Source organism: Nematostella vectensis, chromosome 15 (assembly GCF_932526225.1).
Source record: "Nematostella vectensis chromosome 15, jaNemVect1.1, whole genome shotgun sequence".
Classification (NCBI taxonomy): Eukaryota; Metazoa; Cnidaria; class Anthozoa; order Actiniaria; family Edwardsiidae; genus Nematostella; species Nematostella vectensis.
This window is the reverse complement of record NC_064048.1, coordinates 9,825,381-9,837,533: the sequence shown is the minus strand read 5'-3', so window position 1 is coordinate 9,837,533 and position 12,153 is coordinate 9,825,381. Positions and strand designations below refer to the sequence as shown.

The following is a 12,153-nucleotide window of genomic DNA, read 5'->3' as shown; positions in this document are numbered from 1 at the left end:
TAACTTAACAACATTAAGTTGTTTACATTAAGACTATTAGTTCAGTTAATAATCAACTATTTTTTGAAAAACTCTGACGCGGGTAGCCTGTGGCTTATTAATAAGCATAAACAGTGGGTCGTTTTGGAATAACGATTTTTTTGTACATTTGTTTGTTGAAATCCGTAATCTGCCTAGACCTGAGTGCCAGACCTATCTTTCGTCCACTTATAGCATATATATATATATATATATATATATACACGCTGAAAGCTACAGTCTGTAGGCAAAGTGCTTTTGAATTGAGTACTGTGTAGAATATAAACAGTAGTGGATCTAGGGGGAGGGTTTAGGGTGTTTAACCCCCCCCCCCCTCCCCCCTTTGGGCTGCCAGAAAGCCATATGCGACTGTCACGCAGGAATAAGTCACACATGTAGTGAAGACATATTTAGCATCTAGAAATTATATACTGATCGGCTGTCAGCATATCGAAGTCCACGGAACGACTAAAAGCATTTTGTTTAGTATATATATATATATATATATATATATATATATATATATATATAAGCGTGCTACATAAAAAGGAATAGAGAATTTCACTGCAAATGAGCAAATGAGACCTACCACCCTCTAATATCTACGCTGCGTCACTTTAAACATGCTGGAGGGTATAGCTAGAAAAGACTACAGACAAGCTGTAGACAAACTAGTTAATATGACTAGAAAGACTACAGACAAGCTGTAGGGTGGTCTGACTAGAAAGACTACAGACACGCTGTAGAATAACTAGGTGGTATGACTAGGAAGACTACAGACAAGCTGTAGAATAACTAGGTGGACTGACTAGAAAGACTACAGACAAGCTGTAGACAAACTAGATGGTCTCAGTAGGCGTGATGTGTAAACAAGCTATAAATCGAAACAAGGTTGAAAAGTATGTTGTACACCTCTGTGAAACAGAGTAGTTGTGCAACTCCGGGACCAAGCGATTATTCCCAGTGCCGTATCAGGCTTCCAAATATTAGGGGGCACGATACAGAAAGATTAAGAAATATTGGTGGCATAGCTACGGCCCTGTTTCTACATGACTATAAAAGACACTAAACGACACCATAGCCTAGCCACTCTCATTCTGGTCATTTTCTAATAGTCCAATATAGTCTAATAAAAAACATTGGGGGTACACTTGTCCCCATACCCCACTCCCTGCTACGGCCCTGGTTCTACATGACTATAAACGACACAAACAAATAAATGAAGAAAGTAATCGGCTATCACTTCATCCTGAGTTAGGCCCCGCACTCGTAGATCTCGACTCTCATCGCAGGGTTGACATTCCACGCCTTCACCACGAACCGGATGTACCTGGCCTGGATGGTGACCGGAAGTGTGTGTGACACCACTGATTCAAGGTCGGTATTACCAGGAAATTCCTGGAAAAGAAGTCACATGGTATCAGATTTTAAGCAAAACCTTGGACGGGCTAGACAATTTTGTTTAAATATTTGTAAACAGCGCTAATAAAGTTGTAAAAATACAGACGTTTCGCATATCAAACATATTCCCCACATATAGTGTCCTTCGTATATATTGCCTTATATGGGCATTGATGCCCATATTTAGAAGAGTTTTCCCGCTCCTTGATCTCCAGAAAACATGGTGAAAAATGCTGATTCCTGTCAATTTGAGACTCGCGGCCAAAATTTGTTAGAAAAACTTGATCGCTTGGTCAAATCTTTTTGTCACTGATCTTGCTGAAAAGCCCTTAGACCCAGGCCTCCAAGAGGTCATCGGCCGACTGGGTATGAATGTCACCCAAATATTGATATGAGGCTACTACCTATTTATCAGTATGCTTCTAGACACTGATGAAGGATATGAGCCTCGAAACGTCTGTATTTTTACAATATTATTAGCGCTGTAAACAAACATTTGAACAAAATATAACGTGAATTTCCCAGCGCTACCAGCCCTAATCAACACCACGTTGATTTTTTTGGGCTTTAGAGAATTTACCAAGTTCAGTGCCTAGTGATTAGCTAAATACAGTGGAACCTGGATTTTACGATATGCCTCGGGGGAAAGAAAGTGTATCGTAGAATAGAGGTATCGTTGCAAAGAGGTCCTCGATTTTACGATATAAAAGACAATCCATACTGAAAATATCGTCGTTGCGAGGTCGGGTTGATTATCAACATTTAACAAAATAATAATATTGTAACTGTACTCTCTGTAAGACTGTATTCTGTATTCAACAAGACCTGTCAAACAAAAAGTAGATTAACTGTACTGTCCGTGTGCCTTGACTTTTTTTTCTCTATGATGATAGACAGAATCGAATAATATCGTTGTATCGAGGTCAAAATTACCCTCACGAGAACAGATTTGTATCTTAAAATCGAGAATATCGTTGTATCCAATATCGTAAAATCGAGGTAATTTCTTATACATTTAACTGAATTTCCGCCGGGGAAAAAGAATGCCATCGTAAAATCGAGGTTATTGTAAAATCAAGTATCGTACAATCCAGGTTCCACTGCAGTCAAGACAAACAGCAAAGATCTCCAGTAAGACCATACCATAAACTCTTATCTCCAAGACGAGGGCCGAATCTTAAATCCTTGCATTGAACACATACACCAAAAGATCTCCTGTAAGACCAAACCATAAACTCTTATCTCCAAGACGAGGGCCGAATCTTAAATCCTTGCATTGAACACATACACCAAAAGATCTCCTGTAAGGTCAAACCATAAACTCTTATCTCCAAGACGAGGGCCAAATCTTAAATCCTTGCATTGAACACATACATCAAAAGACCTCCTGTAAGGTCAAACCATAAACTCTTATCTCCAAGACGAGGGCCGAATCTTAAATCCTTGCATTGAACACATACACCAAAAGATCTCCTGTAAGACCAAACCATAAACTCTTATCTCCAAGACGAGGGACGAATCTTAAATCCTTGCATTGAACACTTACACCAAAAGATCTCCTGTAAGACTAAACCATAAACTCTTATCTCCAAGACGAGGGCCAAATCTTAAATCCTTGCATTGAACACATACATCAAAAGACCTCCTGTAAGGTCAAACCATAAACTCTTATCTCCAAGACGAGGGCCGAATCTTAAATCCTTGCATTGAACACATACACCAAAAGATCTCCTGTAAGACCAAACCATAAACTCTTATCTCCAAGACGAGGGACGAATCTTAAATCCTTGCATTGAACACATACACCAAAAGATCTCCTGTAAGACCAAACCATAAACTCTTATCTCCAAGACGAGGGCCAAATCTTAAATCCTTGCATTGAACACATACATCAAAAGATCTCCTGTAAGACCAAACCATAAACTCTTATCTCCAAGACGAGGGCCGAATCTTAAATCCTTGCATTGAACACATACACCAAAAGATCTCCTGTAAGGTCAAACCTTAAACCGTTGTCTTCCAAACCCTCCAATCAAGACACACACCAAGAAATCTCCTTTCACTCACATGCGGGTAGGTCGTCCACGTGACACCGTCCAGGCTGTAGCTGAGTGCATATCGCGTCACCCAGTGGGTGTGGCCAGGATCGTTTTTGGAATAGGGCTGACCTTGAGTGGCGACTTTGCTGATGTTCTTCACCCCTCGTAAATCCACCTGTAAATACTCGCCGGCTTGTGCGCTTCTTGGCAGCCAACACCCGTACGAAACGCCACCTTGGAATGTATTGCGCAGGCGTGCGTACTTGGGTGCAAAATACACATGGTGTTTGGACGATGAGGCCGTTATCTGAGAGTCGAGAATCCTGCGGTCCTCCATGCCCAGTGCCGTGCAATTCACTAGGAACAATAAGGTTTGGATTTATAATTTTCCCTCTACTATATGGTGCAACAAGTTGCCATACACACAGCCTAACTGTAGCCAATCCATAGTTTCTTGTGTTAACGACTCAAAGCCAATTGGATAACTCGGTACTTTTTCTGGAATTTCTAGGGGCCTTTTACAAACTTCCGCCAGATGCTTTTAAAAAAGTAGCTGAATTACCTGAAGTACCTGAAGTTTCCGCTATTCATACCATATTGTGCGAACTTGGCGATTATTGTTGTTGCTTGTCTCTTTAAAGTTCGCGCGACACGACGCCATATTTAAATGAAGAAACGGGCAAATGCGACCAACGGAGGAAAGAATACGTTTATCCATATACATTTCAGAATAGAATACATAGAATTTTGAAAATTTTGCCATTGTAATCACCGATTATGTAGGTTTCAGCTTAGCAGCTCAGAATATTTCCTTTTCTGGAAACACAAATATGGCAGCCTAAATGGATTATGACGTCATCATTCAAGCCCCTCGCCTTTTACCGCCGGGAAGATATATTTTTCGCTTTAAAAGCTTTTTCCCGTCGACTTTTGCAATTTTAGAGCAGCCAGTGTGTTAGGTCATCTTTCTAAGATATTTCGTGCAAGGCTTCGAAGCGATGGAGTAAAAATATAGAAGATGGTGAGTATTTATTCGAAGGGAATTGGAGCTCTGCAGCGACACATTTGACCGATTTCGAACCCAAACACATGTAGTAATTTGCCAAGATCTCTCTACAATAATTTTTCCGGGCTTAGAAAAAATTAATTTGAGAATAAGGTGTTATGTAGCTTTTGAAATCGGTATGTCTCTATATGGGACGCGACGCCAGTTGCTGGGACGTTTGGTTTCTTTAAACAATTTCGTGTTGAGCTCAGCACATCACCGACATAAGTATAGGAAACAAGGGCCCTCCCCACACTGTCAAGTGGATAGCTAGCCTAGCCGTATTTATTGCTATCATTTTTGCTTTTTCTGGCTGATTTTAAAACCAGAAATCTTATACGGCGCTGCCAAAGTGTATTATTAAATAGCTAAATTGAGTAAAAATAAAATAAAATTAGTGTGTGAGGCTGTAGTTTCAGTTGGCTCCTCTGCAATAAGGCCATCATAAATAATAAGCTACTGTACTCTATACATCAAATTGAAAAGAAACCCCTTCCTCTTTTCTAAATATAATTGTTACAATTTATTTCAGATATTGACCATGGCAGATAAGAAGAAGATAAGTAAATATATAAGGATGGACAGAGAGATCATTGAATTTTCTCCTTTGTATTCTCCTTTGTATTGTTAGTGATAAAAAATCTTATACTATTCATTTTTGTTTTTTGAATATTTGTTTTATTTTTCCAAGCTATTTGTTATTGACTACACTTTTTGAAAGTGTGGTTAAAAACTGACCCCCCAGTTCTGTAGCACTGTCAAGAAAGTAGGGGGGACCCCCTTCGTATTTAGAAAGACAATGCTTAATTAAAGAACGCTGCTTGGTGTAAAAATGGTATGAGATTATATGGCTTTCAACGTTAATGGAGATTTGCACCCCAGCCTCTGCTACGGCCCTGCCCCTGGTCCATGGACCCCTTGTTGAAAATAGGTTTTCTAGTAATAACATGTTTTCTAGCGAGGGAAGGTTCTTTCTACTTTTAGTATGATCTGAGTATAAACCAAGAGCATGGATGAAGGTTGGTTAAAAAGTTTCTATGTACTAAATCCCCAGAGCTAATACAGTCTTATACTTCTGGGTTTTTTAATTCGCACTAAAACATAATATAAGACACAGCATATTGTGCATTCAAAACGTGCAATGGGCTTTTGAAATGAGAGGGGATCTATGATTATTTCACATCACTTTTATGTATGGTGCTTGATTGTAAAAATTGTATGATTGGACAAATTGTTTCAACTTTTCCCCCATTTACTCTGACTGAAAATTTTCTACCAGAAAGAATTCAAATTATTAGAATTCTGTTGGAGTAAAATTGTTTAGGAGAAGAATGATAAGCTCATGAAAATGATTTGTTTTCTAGACATATTGCATTATACATATGCTATAAAAACATTTACAACATAACATGTGTCCACTGCATTTCTTTGGGATTGAACATTTTACCAACAGGCTTGTGTATTTTGGGGTTTGCAAGTTTCCATCCTTTTTGGGTGTATGACATTTTGAGCTCTGTTGGACCATTCCATAATGTATATAGCTAATTACTCCCCTCCTCCTTCCAACCCACTCCTGGGCAATTAAGCTTCAAGGCATATAAATCCTAAGCCCATTCAGCCTTTCGGCTATCAAGTCATAGCACATTCATTCCCTAGGGACATTGTCAAATATTTAAATTTGAGAGTTATACAAAAGATGGGCTGGTTGGTACAAGCCAAGCAAAACAAAATTCAAACTGTGTCTTCTATTTGTTTTATTTGATATTCTGTGTACCACATGCTTTTTGTGTGTAGGAGATGAGATTATTTAAGCTTATACCACTATTAAGTCATTAAAACAAATATAAAATACTTTATGTGTCAAGTAATTTTCTGCAGTGGCTGATCCAGGTGTGGTTTAGTCCAGACCTGGGACTCTCTTTGCGCTCGACATTCTGGCCAGTATTTATTGCATGCGCATGCGCAAAAATACACCGCATATATGCGGTGTGGCCTGGTTGCTTAGTTCAAGATGGCTGCGAAAGGGACGAGCGAGGCTTTATTTTCAGAAATATTTCGCTAAAATTGTCAGTCTTCCCGGGAACGGGAAAGATGATAATTAGGGTCTGAAAAAGATATAAATCAATGAACTTTTCAGTTTTCGTTATTTCTACGCGCGCACTTTGCTCGTTGTTATCGGAAACAAATCCTATGCAGGTCGCTGATATTCCTCAGTAGTATAAATTAACATTAAATTAGCAATGATCTATTTTCGGAGCTCTGCACTCGACAAGGTCTAGCGCGAATCGACACGTCCGTTATTGCGCGCGTTCGTATTTGAACTTTTTTGCTAAGATCGCTGATTGGTACATGTTCGCGCATGCGCATGCAATAAATACTGGACCCTCTTTCACGCGAGCCAGAATGTCGAGCGCAAAGAGAGTCCCAGGTCTGGAATAGGTGTGGTTCTGTGGGTCCAATCCTTTTTAAGCACAAAGCTATTAGTACAAAGTCATAGTTTTAATAAATTGAACCACCTTTGAAAAATTCTAGACCCCCATTCAGCTTTTAACAGCGCCTGCACAAGGCAATTTGAATACTGAATGTTCATGATCGACCGACAAACTCGGACGGGCTGCATATATATAACTTATTGAGACTAAACACAACACACCGTAAGGCATGTATCGATGTATGCATTATGAGCCTCGGAGGACGCAACGAATACCATTTGCAGTACTGAGTAGTAAACTCCAGGGTCAAGAATCCATGCCTGCTTGTCCACCGTTAAGTGTGCCTTCGAATTCCAGTATAATTACGCTTCCGAGCTGTAATTTAATCGTGATGACCATCATCCCCGCCGTCATCTATTGACTATAGCGAATCGGACTTTCCCACCGAACATAGCCATTCGAAATATAAATTTTTACCACATCTTTGCGCCCAAAGGCTTTTCTACAAGTCTTTGAAGTTCTGATACGTCTAAAACCCTACCAAAAAGCAGAAAGATATTGTTTTATGCTCTTATTCTCGTCTCTCTATGGCCGCCATGTTTTCTTTACTTAGGTCCAGCGAGTGTTATGACGTCATCTTACAATTTCATCTGTGATTGGTTGTTTCAATGTTTTGATGCCTCGAATGTCAAAACAAAAAAGTGTTTCCAGAAAAGGAAATATCCTGAACTGCTAAGCTTTGTCATTATGGCGAGGATGGTGGGTCTGTTTACACCATATTAGCGCCCTTGCTCTGCTTAATCATAGACTGTGAAATAAAGTTCAAGTCAGAAGCTGTCCAGAAAGATATGTTGCATTGTAAATTCTACAAGCTGCGAATGCCAGAACAGCGCGAGTACACTGCGACGCCTCCAGACGTATAACAGATCGTGCATGGGGCAAGAGAGGCTATCGGCAATGGCCCTTTTTCCACTGTCACTACGACAGACACGTCTACCTAGACTACACAGACGCGAACTAGACGACACAAATAGACGTCGACCTAGATCAAATGGTTAATCGGTTTGCGAGACAGCACACTATGAGAATTAACTTGGATCACTGCTTGAAAATTAATATTGGTCAAGGATGTGTATAGATGTGTTAGAAATTAAAGGGAACAGCTTTACCCTTAGTTTTATTTTCCCTCCCCCACCTCGTTCGGGAAAAAAAGGGGGGGCTTGGTGGGTCCACTTTTTTTAACTTTTTACCCCCCTTCCCCCCAAGAAAAATCCTGGGTACGGGCCTGCAGTTAACTTACGTGTGCAGTGTTTCCCGGCGAATTTATCTGCGCATGTGCAGATGTAGCTGTTTCCAATGTCTTGGCAAGTTCCATTGTTCTTACACGGAACACTTGCGCAGTCGTCAAAGGCATCTAAATGAAATGCAACTATTAACAGTGCAACCAGTAAAACCGTGAACATCGGAAATATGCATGGAAGGTTTGTTCCGACCAATCACTCACGAGATATTCACATAGTCAACTGGAAACATATTTCTTGAATTCTTGCGTCTGACTTATCAAAAAGAATTAAACATTTCACACACATTTTAGGTGTTCACGGTTTTGATGGTTGCGTTATAAATTATTTTTTTAAGCAAAAAATTACCTACTGTTCGCCATTGATTTTGGGCGAAATGAAATTGATTAACCCAACCAATGCATTATTAGAAATGTATTGCTATCAGCAATACAATTCAAGGTTAAAGAACCTTTAGCACTCTTTGAATTTTCAAAAAAAAATTCTATTTTTTTCTAGTTTTTCATCCTTAACTTCGAAGTTCCGGTGTATTTTTTTTGACGCAATCGGATCAAATTTCATTTTTTTTCCAGCCGTCACATGGTCGCTCTCGTACCGCCGGCTCTCTGGAACGAGCTTAGAACACAGGCTACCAAAATAACGATTTTATTGTGTACATAGACGACGAAAAATTTCAATACCGACAACAAAGCTCAATGCAAAATCGCTTGCCCTTTCTAAACAAATAAAGAATATTTTGAACTCACTAGGTCGACCCTTTCGCCTATGTAATACAATGATTGTAACGGTTGATCTTTCACGGGCTGATGAAGACTTCTGAATGGATTCGAAATATAGGAGCTTAAAAATACCTGGTTGCCTTTCATCGAGTTTGCATATATTTTAACTTAACAAAGAATTTTTAAGACTAGGAGATACTTATATATAGTTATTATTTTCGATGGCTGTATCCGCCAAATTAGATTTGTAGTTATTAGTAGTGATTAGCAAGTTTTTTATAGAGGCCACATCCCCATTTCTAAGAGTAATAGTCGATTTACCTGTGTCGCACGTTTCCCCAGTGAAGCCAGGTTCACACTGACATTTTCCAGTATTACCGCCATAGTTCGCACGACATTTTCCGCCATTCGCACACTTCAGTTGGTCACACGGATTCTGAAAACACATGCAAAACCAATTGTTGAAACGTTGCTTGCTTTGTGTCAAATATCATTCCTTCTAACATTCTTGATTTGGAGAAACTCCACCTTCTACACCAAACACACTGTTGATGTAAATACCCGAGGATCAACCTCACCGTATCCTCTTTGCCGAAAAGCCCGGAAATCAAGGATTTTAGGTGCGGGCGAAAAATTTGCCAAAAGGGGGAATGTGTAGCCTGTGTAAGTGTAAGCTGTGTTTTTGAGGAGGAAAAAAACTCGAAATAAAGGAAACCGAAGGGGAGTTCGATGAGCGATATTAACGTGTGAAAGCTTGCGGTATGTTTTTCAATGATCTGAACAAAAAACACAACGAAATCCGTGCAAACATAGATAATAAAAATAAGGATCCTTCGCAAAGACTGTTACAAACAAATTTCAATCATTCATAGACGTTCTTAACACTTCTTGTTCAATCGAAAAAGGAATTTCGCGCTTTCTGCGTTTGTCGTGTTTCCTTGTACTTACCGGAATGCTGTAATGGTTTGACGACGTGTTAAAGTTGAACTTGTCTGAGGCGTTAAACTTGTCATCAGACAGAAGTTCGCACCAAGTCTTATAAATCGAATCAGCAGAGTCCTTTTTTCCTGCATTGATCGACAAACAAGACGGGAACTCATCCATGCACTTCTCCCAGCACATCATCAAATTCGGTTCCATCGTCTTTACTAGCGATTGCACCTCAAGATAGGAATTTAGATGTTCGTTGAAGTTCGCGAAAGAGAATTCACCCCCGTCATTAACCACTGGCTTTTGTTTTTTACCATTTGAGCTGCTTGCCATTAGAAGGCATGATACGAGATAGAAATACATGGCCCGTGGATTAAGATGCGCGAATGACTTCCCTTCAACACAGCCAACTGAGACTCAAAAACAAACTTACTAGCTATTTTATGCGGACCCAGATTAATTACGAGCGGGAGGCGAAATATTTCATTGGCCCCGTGCTGAGATCTCACCCACGCTCCCTTAAAGTTTTCCATTTGACCATCTCGGAACATCTTGGAACTAAAATTGCACAAATCATATAGTTAGAAAAATCATTAAAACTCAGGAAAATGACATACCATAGAATCCTACACAAGAAAACCATGTTTGTTATGTCGCCAATCAGGATACCTTTGTAATAAATATAATAGACCGTGTTTACGATGTTGCGCGCGCATCCAAAATGCCGCATGAATCGCGCTACGGCAATGCATTATGGGGAATAAGGTGATGTGTGTCTCAATAAATATAGTCTTAGAGCAATTCTGATTTCTTTTCTAGAGAGTAATCTCAAGTTATCAGTTTAATTAGGTCAAAACGACAAGTTTCTTGGTTTGTTCTTATCGATTGGCTGTTTCCTAGTCACAGCTTGACAATTTTTTTAAAGTATGTTTGGAATGTGAGGAAAATTCGTAATTCAATTTCGAAAAAGTGATAGTCGAAGTGGTTGAGTATTCAAAACAAAGAATAAGTTATCAATTAATTTTCGATATCTTTTTTTTAGTTTTGCTAAAAAGAAGAAAAAATAAGGCTTGCTAAGGAAACGTAAAACATAAAGCTCGTTCGGGTTTTTTTACACATGTTTACATTACAGGTGAACGACGGTCAGAGTTACGTTAAAGGCTGGTTTCCACGTAGTCGCACCATTTTAGTGATCGCGCAATCGTGAGAGATGAAATGGAAACCTGGCTTAAGTAGCTCATTATTAGCAATTAGCTCATTCTGTTGACTATTGCGACAGTGTTATTTGTTATTAGTCTATTTGTAAAGTTATCAGCATTTTTACTGGATCCTCGGATATTATTAATTATTAAGCTCAACACATTCCGTGTTAGCTAGTTTGGTTTCGCGCTTCTTCAGCCATAAGCCAGCTCAGATGAAGTTTTCAAATTTTATCAAATAAATGATTTTTCAAGAATAAATACTTTCAATTTTCATTCTCCTTTTTTAAATTTTCTTTTCTAAATTGCGCTAATATCTGTGACTCCATGGGACATCGACTTATTATCATATGAGCTTAATGAATGCTTTAAAATAAATTTGACACTGTTTCCCGAGTCCCCAACCACCGAGTCAATTGCAAATTAAACGAGACTTACCTGTAAGTCTAAGTTTGATTGTGATTCTATGAGTCATCAGCCGGGAGTGTAGGGAGTGGTACGAGAGAGCGTAGCGCCAAGCATCAATCAGGTTTTAGAGTGCACAATAATCGCCTCAATAACTACAGAGCCAATACCCAGAGGGTGGGGCATAACAAGGGTGGGCTTACCACTCCCTACACTCCCGGCTGATGACTCATAGAATCACAATCAAACTTCGACTTCCAGGTAAGTCTCGTTTAATTTCCAATTCTATTTCGTCATCAGCCTAGGCCGTGAGGGACTGGTACGAGATTTCAGAGCAGTTATTGAGGCATTATTGGAAGAAAGATGCGGGAACAGATGTTACCAATGATGCAACAGTACCGGACATTAATAACACAACCAGTCTGTGTAAAATTTACTTCAATAAAACAGTGGTTATAACAACAAGTGGGATGTAGTACATTATACAAAATCTAGGCTGTAGATCCATAAACAATAAAAATTTGGTAGCATGTTTCACATTATTTACTTATGTTGACCTCCTAGGGAAAGTATAGCGCTACCAAAGTTGAAGGTGCGCTCTGTAGGCTTGTGATAAAAACGCTGAAATGTCTTTTCGCTAGACCAGCCTGCCGAATTCATGATA

General features: G+C 39.4%; 1 protein-coding gene across 1 annotated transcript; it reads right to left on the bottom strand.

Moving 5' to 3' along the window:
* Window positions 1-849: 849 nt before the first annotated feature.
* On the bottom strand, window positions 850-10,494 carry LOC5500912 (EGF-like repeat and discoidin I-like domain-containing protein 3). Its single transcript, XM_048722416.1, has 6 exons — window positions 10,319-10,494; window positions 9,904-10,022; window positions 9,277-9,391; window positions 8,236-8,349; window positions 3,487-3,815; window positions 850-1,416 (listed from the first exon to the last, which is right to left on the bottom strand). The coding sequence occupies exons 1-6, from the start codon at window positions 10,434-10,436 to the stop codon at window positions 1,273-1,275; spliced, it is 939 nt and encodes a 312-aa protein (XP_048578373.1). The 5' UTR covers window positions 10,437-10,494; the 3' UTR covers window positions 850-1,272.
* Window positions 10,495-12,153: the final 1,659 nt, after the last annotated feature.